Source organism: Pteropus vampyrus, unplaced genomic scaffold, assembly GCF_000151845.1.
Source record: "Pteropus vampyrus isolate Shadow unplaced genomic scaffold, Pvam_2.0 Scaffold47, whole genome shotgun sequence".
In the NCBI taxonomy this organism is placed as follows: domain Eukaryota; kingdom Metazoa; phylum Chordata; class Mammalia; order Chiroptera; family Pteropodidae; genus Pteropus; species Pteropus vampyrus.
This window is the reverse complement of record NW_011888828.1, coordinates 7,855,207-7,868,273: the sequence shown is the minus strand read 5'-3', so window position 1 is coordinate 7,868,273 and position 13,067 is coordinate 7,855,207. Positions and strand designations below refer to the sequence as shown.

Here is a 13,067-nt window from a genome sequence, read left to right as displayed (position 1 = left end):
GACCCATGAATTACCACTAAAGTCTATAAAAGCAATTTAATAAAATAATGCAGCCAAAGTATAATATTTATAACAGCTAAAGAACATGCATGTCTTTTAAGCAGTTCCCAATTTTAAAAAACATAGGAAATTCGACTCTTGGAAGAACAGTCTGAAGATCTAAGAATAAGCTTTTAAGACTATTGGCATCACAGTCATTTGTTACACAAGTTTTGCCGTAATTCATAAAACATAAAAAAAAATAAAGCTTTCGGATTAACTTTTGAGGTTTTAAAAATTATATTTAAAATGAGTACAAAACTTACTTGGACAATTAAAACATATGCAATATTTTTTTAAAGGGTTATTCCTTTTTCTCATGGATCTCAAAGAAACTGAGATTAGAGGAATAAGTGAAAGGCTAAAGGTATTGTGTATAGTTATAATAAAAAGGGACTCTATATACAAACAACATATATTGATTGGCCAGATTCACTACAATTAAGTGAAATGAGAGAAAAGCAAAAACAGGACCTTGAAGGATGATACACTCTGTCTAAAAAACTTTATTTACTCTAAGGACACTATCTACCATTAAATAATCACAGAGTACCTTTTCTTCGACTTCAGAGCTTACTGAATCTAAATACCTAGGTTAATTCATATAAAATTAAATTCATTAAGTTAAAAAATATAAGATTATTTTAACTGAGATTTTAAAAAATAATAAGAGTAAAATAACACTATTTACTCTAAACATTCACAGAGTTAGAATCTATATATTTGCAAATTTGCTTTTTAAATTATAAAGTAGATATATTAATATACTAAAATAGTATTTAGTAGTTATTGGTTATAAGTTTCTATTATGATCATTTTATTTATTTCTATTATAAAATTAGAGATGTTTTCCTACAGGGAAAAAAAAAAAAAAAACTGTGGTACTCATTATTATGAAAACAGAAGTTGCCAGCATGTTATAATTATTATTTTATATGAGCTCAATGTGCCAGTCATGCCCTAAGAAACTTTTTCTCCTGAATGATGGGGAGGGAGAATGATGAGGAGAGTATATTACATACAGGTTTCCCCAACTATCCAAAAGTAGAGTATTCCTATGAAAGCCTTCCATTAGCCAAAATGGCATTGTAAAGCAAAGAAGCAAGTACCATTAATTTATATGAAAAATTTTTTAGCATTCCTAGGCCCAAAATATAACCTACCAATTCAGACCAAATAAGACATAAAACCTAAAATAACACTAACATATAGTACAATCAGGAATGATAGGATAAATACATCTAATGCTTTATGTACTATTGATCCACTCAAGCACCAGACTTTCCATTTTACTGGTTATTGAGTAAAATGAGTAATGGATAATGGCAAACTAAAAGAGACACAGTGCTACTAGCAGAATCAATAATAACAGGCAGCTTTCAAGATTCTTTCTCTCTGAATGTTAATAGTGGAAATGGTGGATGCGGGCAAGATCAACACACACACACTGTCATTATTTCATTCACCACTAGCAAAATCTTGATTTCCATCTAGTTTCACGCTAAGTGTAATACCCAATGAGCTCTCTTTAGGCTTTCCTGATACTTTAGGACACATCTTGCTAACGGATGCACAAAACAAATTGACATAAAGTGCAGATGCTCACAGACATAGCTCAGAGGTGTGGCGGCTTGATACTGGGATGCTGTGTGGTTCCCAGGGAAGGAGCTTGGCGGGTCCCTCCGGCTGCTCAGTGTGCTCGCTGGCCCTATCATGGCTCACTGTAAAATGAACATGGAACCCTATTTTTGCTTTTTGCCCTTTTTCCTAAAAGTGAAAATCCTCTTTGGATTTCTTTTGGTTAGTGAAAACAGGTACTAATGCAGGTCTTTCATAAAAATGAAGCAGAGTAACACTTTTGAAAAACAGAGAATATCTGTATTTTGTTTTTTTAAAAAACTAGTTTATGTATTTAGAGCAATTTTCGATTCACAGCAGAACTGAGTAGAAGGTACAGATTTACCATACACCTCCTGCCCCCTAGAAACAGAGCCTCCCCATTACCAACATGTCCCACCCGAGTGGTACATTTGTTACAACTGAGGAACCTACACTGACATCATCATCATCCAAAGTCCAGAGTTTACATTAGGGTTCACTCTTGATGTTGTACACTTTGTGGGTTTGGACAAATATATAATGACATGTATGTACCACTATCGTATCATAGAGTATTTTCAATACCCTAAAAATCCTCTGTGCTCTGCCTATTCCTCCCTCCCACCACCACCCCCAACTCCTGCAACCACTGATCTAAACTGTCTCCATCATTTTGCCTTCTCCAGAATGCCACATAGTTGGAATTATACAGTATATAGCCTTTTCACATTGGCTTCTTTCACTTAGTAATATGAATTTAAGGTTCTTCCATGTCTTTCCATGGCTTGACAGCTCATTTCTTTTTGACAGTGAATAACGACCAATGCCTGCATGTACAAATGTTTATGCTCAAAACATTAGCATTACAAGTATCAATCGATTTTCAATAGAATATATTTAAAAAGCGAACAATTTTTAAGTACATTTCAAAAAGCTATAGTCAATCATCCGTCACTCACTAGCTCATTTCTTCAGCTACACACTTCAATTTTTCTTAAAAACTAAAGAAATGTTTTGGCAACTTGTAATTAAATATGATTTTAAGGGAAAAAAAAATGGAAGGAATATGTACTGCATGTTGATTCCTAGCTATACTTCTGACTTGCTGTGTGACACTGGAGTGTACTTCACATAGGCAATCTGTGTCTCATTTGGAAAATAATGTGCTTGTACGATTAGAAGTTGCTAACTGGTGGCCCTTTGGCCATATTCAGCCTGTGGACATACCATATTTGCTCAGCATGTTTTAAAAATTGCAAAACTTCGCATTCAAATCTAGATTTCTGATTTCTGATTTTAAAAAGTATAATTGGAAACATTGTACCTACATTCCCATGTGGTAACAAAGGCTGAAACCGAATAGTCGCTGTCCCCTTAAATAAGGCTTCAACTCTCGGTGTTATAGCACCTGCCTGACTGCTTAGTATCTAATTTTTTTGATGAACTAGATTACCTCTAAAGTTTCTTTAAGTTCCAACCTTCTGACATTTAGAGTGAGCCATATAGCAAAAGCTTCATTTAAACTCTCTAAGTCTCAGTTTTATTTGAATATCGGGATAGTAATAACATCTGACCACAACTTGAGCTTTAGAGAGACAAAATAAAATAGTGAGTGCTAATTGCTTCGCACAGTGATGTGCATGTAGAAAGTACTTAATAAATAGCAGAGGTAACAATACACACAAATAAGGGTGAACACGGTAATTCAAAAACAATCCTTTGATGGTCAGTCCAATCTAAACCACAGTTGAAATACTGATCCTTTTTTTTCTGAATGCAATATTTGGTCCTATTGAAATAATCAACCATTTGCCTCTAATTTTGAGAGGTTATTAATTCTTCATTTACCACATTTCGAATAAGAGGCTGAGAAGAAAATGAAGGCCCTGCATGGACTTACCTCGATTACGATACACGTTAAAATTCTGATAAAATTTTTCAGTAGATAGTTTTCAGTAAGACTTGCTGCTACTATTATTCTAATCAGAGACGTGTTCGTTGCCAAAAATAAAGATTCATTCAAAAGTTTCTAAAGGAAGAAGGGGCTTCCTAATAAATTAATATACCCATGGGAATGATGGAAAAAGTAAAAAACCATGTACTGGAGAGGGCAGTAAATGGAAACTATTTGGGGTACCAGTCACTTGTTTAACTCTGTTTTTCTCTCTCCTGGTTGTCTTTATCCTGGCATCCACTCTACCTCTTCCCATATCTTATAATTTATATCCCTCTAACTTTAAAACTTCAGTTTGCACGGGGCCATCCACCTTACCTGCCCTCTCCACATCGCCATCACATCAAGTCTTGCTGCTAACTGGCTTGTTGTTTTTTAAGAGTCATATCTCTGACAGAAGCAAAAAAGTAAAAATAGAACTACCGTAGGATCTTGCAATCCCCACCTCTGGGTATATACCAAAAAAAAAAAACTGAAAGCAGGGTTTCAAAGAGATTTTGCACACCCATGTTCATGGCAGCATTACTCAAAATAGTCAAGAGATGGAAGTGATCTGAGTGTCCATCAATGGATGGATAAACATAATGTGATATAGACATACAATGGAATATTATTTAGCCTTAAAAAGGAAAGAAATTCTGTCACATGCTATAACCTCAATGACCCATATGAGGAAATTGTGCTAAGTGAAATAAGCCAGTCACAAAAATACTTTATGAGTCCACTTATATGAGAGATCTAAAGTTGCCAAATTAATTGAAATAGAAAGTAGAATGGTAGCTTCCAGGGGTAGAGGGGGCATAAAAATGAGAAAGAAATGTTTAATTGATATAGATTTTCAGTTTTGCAAGATGAAAAGGTTCCGCAGATCTGTTATACAATAATGTGAATATACTTTACACTACTAACCTCTACACGTCAAAATGTTGATGGTAAATTTTACGTGTTTTTTATCACAATTTTTTTTAAATTATCTGAAAGAATCAGATTTGCCCAGATAATCTTTATAAAGCAAACTAAACAAGCATGTGTCAGTAGCAAGCCAATGGACTGACTGGTATATCTGGCAAATTTTTATTAAATACCTATTATTTTTGACAGTATGCTAGGATCTCAGGCAAGTGCCCACACCCTCCCTGTTCAGCTGACCACAGTAGACTTCCCTTATATAAAAGAGGGTGATAATCTGTATCTCTAAAGACTTGTCATTTTCACTTTTGTAAGCACATATTTCTATTGCATTATATCCTGCCATAGGGTTAAATAATGGGTTTTTTTTATTGTTTTCATTTGTTTGTTTTCTTTGTCCTCGGCTGTTATTACTGTTACACTTCCTAAAAGAAGCAGTGTTCTTCCATAACTGCTGCAAAAGAGCACTTGAAAAAGCACTCTCGTCAACTTCAAAGTTTACTTTAAGTATGCATCGGCAGTACAAAACCTTCCAATTCAAAGCATTATGAAACAAAACAAGAATCTCCTTCACAATCTTCTCACTTGGAACGAATACTATGGTAGGAAAAACTGGAATTCCTATCATTAAGACAAATAATTTCATTAGTCTCAAATCTATAAATTTAGAGGATATTACTCCAAAGAGTGATGAAACTACTTGCAAGAATTGCCTGTGTTCAGAATTGCATTAAATAAATTGCCTTTTAAAACATATGTAACACAGGCTTATGAAGAAAACTTTTCGGTCTCTACCTAAATGGATACTCCTAGACATTTTCAGCTTCCGTGACATCATATTCTCTTGATTTTCTGTCTCTCGCATTTCCTCTCAGCTTTTTTTTTTAACTGGATAATCTTTTTCTACCCAGTTCTTGCATTTTAGCATTTCCACAGTTCCAGCCCTGGCATTCTTCTTTTCTACTTTACACACACCCTGAATTAATCAAAACTCACATCTAAGCTTCTACTTACACACTGATGATCCCCAAATCTACACCTTTAAACTAGACTTCTTTCCTCAGGTTCAGATCCACAAGTTGAAAAGCCCTCCAACTGAAAAGATACCAAAAATCAGTGACAAAAATTAATCTCATTAGCTAACCGTTCTCTCCATCCCCACCCCAACGGTCCTTAGCTCTGTACTCCAGTTCTGATTAATGGCAACATTTTTCCAGCTGCCAAACCTGAAGAGAATTCTAGATTTTCCCCTTCTATCTACTTGAACCCACTACCCATGCTCCAAGTGTACTCCAGGTAGCAATCAGTCACAAGTCTTCTTAATTCTACTACAAATACATCCCTTTTGAACCCAACTTAGTTAAACCCATAGCCTCAGTTAAATTTTCATAATTTTCATTTGGATATTATCTAGCTGGTCTTCACATTGCTCCAGCCTCAGCATTCCCAAGATTAAACTGTATCAGTGTTTCCTAATTTAAAGTCTAAACTCCCTAGAAGTGTGACAGTAAGCACAATCTCACTTTTGTCTTTATATTTTCACTTTAACAATTACTTTTATTTCCAGCAAGAAGGTAAACTCCTTATTACCATCAAAATAAATGTGTTTAATGACTAAATCCTTCTCCAGTCTTTCTTAACACTCCTTGCCACCTACCCAGCTTTCAGGCATACTTAAAAACTTGCAGTTCTGCCCTTATGTCAGATCTCAGGCTTCCACACCTTTACGCATATGCTGTGTCCCTTTTAAGAATGCCCCCACTTTACTCTCCATCTGAGTAGGCTTTATATTGATCCTTGAGATTCAGTTAAACCATTATCTCTTTTCGACACTTTTTAAACTATTGTTCTAACATTCCATGTGTTCCCATACTCCCTTGGATGTATTTACTATTGTAATTGTTGAGATTTATTTACCTCTCTCTTCCATCAGACTAGGAAGTGCTTAAGGACAGAAAAAATGACTATCTTTGCTGTATCCCAGTACCAACATAGTGCCTGGCACTTAGCAGGCCCTAATTATATATTTACAGAATAAAGTATGAATTTGTCTTGTGTGGGAATGCCAGACTACATCTCTTTAAAAATCTAAAGTCAAAAAAAAACCTATAGTCAAAGTTTATGGTAAAAAAAAGATACAAGAACATTTCTCTGTTAAAAATACATATGCTATTTTATTGTGCAAACTATTTTAGTTTCAAAAGGAAATATAGCCCAAATGCACAGTTACCTCAATTTCGTTTTGGAAATAAGTAATGCATATAATTATAATTTTTTAAATTGTATGTGTTACTTTTAAGAGAGAGATAAAGGAGAATGACAATTCTGGCCTAAAAATTATGAGTATCACACCAAAATATTCTAAACTCATTTCAAAGATGTTCTAAAGTTACATATAAAAACTAATTTTAAAAATGTTTTCTTTTAGTTAAATTCAATAAAAACCATCTTTCCAAAGGCTCAATAAATTAAACACTCTATCTTAGCAAACCAATTTATGTTTGTGGGTACTACCTACATTATTACACTTTATATCAAGTTCTTTAAAATAGGCCCCTGAAAGGAAAGTAAATCAGTGATTTTAAGATCAATGGACAGAGTCAGAGCCTGTCTGCATCTTCTTGTTCTACCACACATATTAATGAAACTCAAATTATAATAGTAAATGTTATTTTAACAGAAGAGCTGACTTATTAACCACTCCTGTCAGAGTACCATATACAGACTCCCATAGCCACACAACATGGAGAGCCAAAAGGCTTGCCTACATGCAACAGAGGGAAAGTATCATTACAGCTCTCAACACTGAAGACTTGTTTCAAGCCATCCCCTAAAAAAATAATAATAATAATAATAAAAAGACTTGGTAAAAGCTTTATTATCTGAAGATAAAAACACGGCTTAAAATTCACTAAAGTGCTCAATCTTGTGCTCCATCAGTATTTTATTCTTCTGTAACCACAAATTTTAGAAGCAAACTACTAACAATGAACCAATGGACAACTTCCAAATATGCTGCAAGTATCTGCTTAATTTTAAGTTAACAAGTTGTTTTTCACAGAACTGAATAGAAATAATTTTGAGAACTGTGACTATATGTCTAATAAATCACATTAGTTTTATATTTAAGTACAAACATTTCTACAATAGTTTTTAAAAACAGAAACAATCAGCCCTCTGTATCTGCAGATTCCACATCTGCATATTCAACCAACTACAGGTTGAAAATATTTGAAAAAAAGTTACATGTACTATGCAGTTAAGCCTCTGAGGGTTGCTCTGTACTGAACATGTACAGCTTTTTTGTCTTGTCATTATTCCCTAAGCAATAGAGTGCAACAAGAATTTATATAGCATTTACATTATATTAGGCATTATACTAATCTAAAGATCATTCGAAGCATACAGAAGGATGAGAATTGGTTATATGTAACTACTACGCCATTTTTATAAGGCAATTGAATATCTGAGGACTTTGGGGGAGGACGCTCTGAGGGATGACTGTAACTAGTTAGCAAACTGAAAGGACTTTAAGTTTTCTTGGATTTTAGCTGGAGATGTTTTCTATAGTGTTAAAATGGTCCCATCTAAGATATAGTACTTATTTGGTTCCTTGTTCTAAGTAACAAAAATTTACTTCACATATATTTTCTCTTTTGAGAATAAAGGAAAAGAACATTAAACCAAAACATAATGCTAAAATACAAAGGATTTAAAATTTTTTAAAGCAACTATATCTTTATTTGAAAATTTCCCTTGAATAACATCTTGAACACTTGAACATGACTTCTTGCATAAAAGTAACACAAGTGAAAAGATAATGACATAAAGTCTCATGTTAAATCTCACTTTTATTTAGAAATAGTCTCTTGTGTAGAAACAATAAATTATAAACATCTTATAAAATGTTCTCCAGTTTTTGGTTTCCAATTTGTGTAGAATGGATAATTTTGAAAAAGAAAAAGTAGAATGAGTCATGTAAATAAATTCAACATTGGTGTCAAAAATATTCTATTTGGCCAAACCCAGTGTTAGTATCTTTCAGTCATCAAGCCGAAAGTATAAACTTCACTTCTTTTTTAAGTCATTTCTCATGTGTAGAGGTTAAAATATGCATTCTATGATAGTAAAGAGTCTGATCTCTTTGTAGAGATTTTACTACAAAGAACAATGATCTAGATATATATTTATGCTTCATAACTGAAATGAAGGAAGAATATGATAGAAAAAGAATAATTTTGGAATAAATAGGATAGCCATTAGCTTTTCTCACCCTGAACTAAATTGTTAAAAAATTACTCAAATCAATAGTAAAATTATAAAAAAAAATAGGTTTTTAGAGTATTTCAAGTAAACAAATCCATAATTTCTAGTAAAAAGGAAAACCCATTAAAACACTTCAATACACACTACACCCTCCAGTGGCAAGCATCCATGGAAAAATATAAAAAGATTTAGTTAAATTTTCCTCTCAGTTAAATCAATCCTATAACTAATGAAATGATGGCTCTAAAACCTCATAAAAGTTCACACTATTTTAATCACTATCTGAGTTAGAAGAAGCAAAGATTTTTTAAAAAATAATTTTGATCTTATAGAGGAGTAATATAAGAAACAAAATCATAATCTGCTTATTTTTCCTTAAAAAACAAAGTGCTATCAGATTCTTATTTCTTTAACTTATAAAGGAAAAAGAGTAAGAATACATCACATATAAAGATGTATAAATAAAAGATGAAGTATCTTTTATACCATGAGCTGCAAAAGCAGCACTAATATTTTAAAGCAAAATCTAAAAATTATGGTTCCTTAGTGAGAATTGTGGCAGAAAAGCAGTATGTTCGTTAAGTTTTTCAGGAAAACAACTTACATTATCACCTGGTAATATTTAGTATTACTAGTCTCATGAGGTTATGTGGTCACTACACAGAAATATAAATACACTTAGAATAAAATTAAGAGGCTACCTAAAAGAGCCTTTATTCTATGTGGCTAATGTTTTAGCGCTTAAATGATAAAATAGAAGCAAAGATTAGATTAAAAATATTCCACAATGGTCTAAATATCATTTAAATTTTCTCTAATTTACAACAGAATAAAAGACATTTATAAATATAGAAATCATGTATGAAGATGTAAATTTTCCAAAATGCATCAAAGAATTTTTGAATACACAGACACAGACACACACACTCAGACCCTTGGAAAAACTAGTACAACTTAAGACTACTTGAGGTATTGAACTTATTAACTAGGACATGAGACTAACAATTAAAGGACAACAGTGACATCTAGCGAACATTTCAAATACATACCACACATATTTCGGATCGAAACATTTTATTTCTAGTGTTTCACGTATTTCAACCTGACTGAGCAATTATATGACGAATCTTAAGCTTTAAAGCAAAACAAGATGATTCTGTTCTCAAAAGGTTTCTCAATATTAGTGACTCAATCATGTGATAAATAGAAAATGTAGAGACAGGGTCTGAATAGAAACACTAAGTCAAATGAGAGTGCAGGCCACAAAAAAACTGGAAGCCTTCCAAAAATTAAGGGTCTTCTCAGATCTCTCTAAACCAAGCAATTTTCAAAGATTTTAATGATTATTTGAGCTTATGATTTTGACAAGGAAAAATGCCAAAGACCTGAACTTCACAGGTATACAATTCAAAATTATTGAAAATATCTCTCAAAAGTAAATATTTTGAACTTATAAAATTCAGGTCACAAAAGCACTGTCTTAATAGCTTCGAAAAGTTATACAAAGGATAAATAAACTGTGGTATATTCAAACAGTGGACTACATCTCGGGAATAAAAAATGAAATAATAATACATGTAATAACACGGATTAATCTCAAAAAACAGGTTGAGTCAAAGAAGCCTTACACAAAAGTTACACCCTGTATGATTCCACTTATATGACATTCCAGAACAGGCAAAAATGATTTATGGAATGAATACACATATACATACATACACAAAATCAGAAAAATAGTTACCTCCGAGAGTAGGATGAAGATGGAGATTGACTAGGAAAGGATATGACGAAATTTTCTGGGGTAATGGAAATGTTCTGTGTCTTAATAGGAATTGGAGTTACACAGGTATATGCATTTGTCAAAAAGCAACAAACAACAGACTTAAGATCTGTGCAAAATTTATATAAATTTTACCTTAAAAAATGAACCTTAAGCAAATACTAATAATTCCAGTTATATATCATGCTGAAGTATTTGGGGTTGATATGTACAGATATCTGCAACTTACTTTGAAACACATATAAAAATCAGATGGATTGACAAATTTTAATAAAGCAAATACAGCAAAACATTAACAAATTGTAGAATCTAGAAGGTAAGTATACTGGGATTCACTATACAATACTTCACCTTTTCTGCATGTCTGAAAATTTCCATATTAAATATAGGAGAAAATAAAGACAATTAGAATTCAAAAGAAAATAAAAAATACTATAAAAAAATTAAAAATGTTTTCTTAAATACCAACAACTTTTGTTTGACACATTTACATTTTAATCTCTCTAATCTAATATTAAATGTGACTATCTTCTAAAGAGCCTGAGTTACAGGATAACATATATATTTAAACTTGAAAGACATACCCGAATTTCTTGAAGGTTGTGGAAATTATTTCCTACTCTGACTGAGATCTTGCTTGGAGTATAGCTTTCATCAGATTTGTAGTCTGCATAAATACATAATGTCTTCACAGTTGTTTTTCTTCTAAAAGCAATAAAGTAAAAACATGACCTTTATCGTGTGGCGAGATTATATCTAAAATATCTTCTGATTTTAAAACTCATAGTTTGCTAAAATGAGTATTTAAATCAACAATTTCCATGTTTTTTACTTTTAACGATGAAAACGAAGAACATGTAAAAATACAGATACACATTTTACTTATATAGACATCTCTTATCTAGACATGGTCACGAACCAGATGTGAGCAAAGAAGGAACAATTAAGCCGAATTAGGCACCTTAGAGTACAAACAAGCACTAAGAATTTCAGTCCTCTTCATTTGTATTTTAGACAAAGAAATTATTCTAACAAGCTTAGTTTTTTTTACTAATTACTTAAGTTCCTATGTTAATACTTGAAAATAATTAGCTAAGTGAAAAATTAAGCCCAGTAAAGAAAAAAGCAATTTTTTAAAAAACAAAGTATAACTTCTTCCCTAATACAAGAAATAAAACTCTGCTATTTTTTAAATATACATATTTAAAAAGATAAACAAAGACTATATAACAGAAAATTAATCTCAGAAAAAAATGCAAGTGACTAAAAACATGAAAATATGTTCAATATCTAATAATCAAAGAAATAGAATTTAAAACACATAGACATTAGCTTTGTTATATTGTAAAATATTTAAATGAATGATAATACTCAAATTGATTAGAAAAGGGTACTTTCATAGCCACTTAGTCAGTATACAACCTCTGACCCACAATTTCAACTTCTAAGAATGCATTAAGACAATACTACTACTACTACTTAAAAACGAATGCAGAAAAATGTTTATTGTCCTGAGCTTAAATTATTGAAAAGTTACAAACAACTAAATATATATCTCAGCAGAAAATTAGTAAAATACATTATATTATATCCATTCAATGAAATACTATACAACTATTTAAAATAACCATACAGATATATAGAGTAGGAAAAAAGCAGATTACAACACAGTATATGCAGAAGGATCACGTTTTGGGGCAAACAAAATATTTTAAAGGCCTATAAAACTGTGTGTGTGTGTGGGTGTGTGTGTGTGTATGTGTGTGTTGTGTTGTGTGTGTGTAGAGGGAAGGAGGAGAGAGGGGGAGGGAGAGAGGGAGAGAGATAAAGAAAGAGAGAGAGAGAGAGAGAGAGAGATCTAGACAGACTCATACAAAAACAGCAAAAATTACTATTTTGTTAGGGTAGAACTATAGGAGATATTTATTTTCTTCACGATTTCTATATTTTCTGTATAATTTTTTACAATAAGCATGTGTTCTTTTGGTCATTAGAAAAAAATAGACAATTTTAAACATCAACCAGAAAAACATTAAGAAGTCTATTTAAATGTGCTTTAACAGTTCAGTTCTGGTATAAACTGGCACTAACTTAATGACAATGAGTTCCTTGAACAGAAGTAGTCTGTGTCAAAAGTCAACCTATAAAAACAGCAGGGGATCTGTAGCTCTTAGTGAGGGAACCAAACTTCTGCAGCCCAAGCCATTAATCAAAAGGAATGGGGAAAGTTAAGGACTTTCCCTCAAATAATAAAGACAGATGAAGATGTAAAACGCTAAATACTCAGAAACTGCTGACAGGATAAATACCACTACCAGGTTTTCAAAAGAGGTCAGAGGTATCAAACTGACATCTTTCTGTTTCTGCTGGGCCAGGAAGGAGACATGAGAGGAAGCAGAGGAAGAAGGGGAAATTTTGAAGGGCATGCCAAAGATTTTTTTCCCTGATGAGCCATAAGCAGGCAGTGAAAGGTCTTTCTTATTAGAGATCAAAGATCACAAAGAGGACTTTTTTTTTTTT

At 32.4% G+C, this 13,067-nt stretch overlaps 1 protein-coding gene across 5 annotated transcripts in view; it reads right to left on the bottom strand.

Annotated features, from left to right (window-relative positions):
* Positions 1-13,067, bottom strand: part of ANAPC10 (anaphase promoting complex subunit 10) — a 271,547-nt gene that overhangs the window by 235,703 nt on the left and 22,777 nt on the right. For all 5 annotated transcript variants that reach the window (XM_011359429.2, XM_023530241.1, XM_011359425.2 and 2 more), the window contains exon 4: positions 11,132-11,252. In XM_011359429.2, coding sequence (XP_011357731.1) covers positions 11,132-11,252 — 121 coding nt within the window. The remainder of the gene's footprint in view (positions 1-11,131; positions 11,253-13,067) is intronic.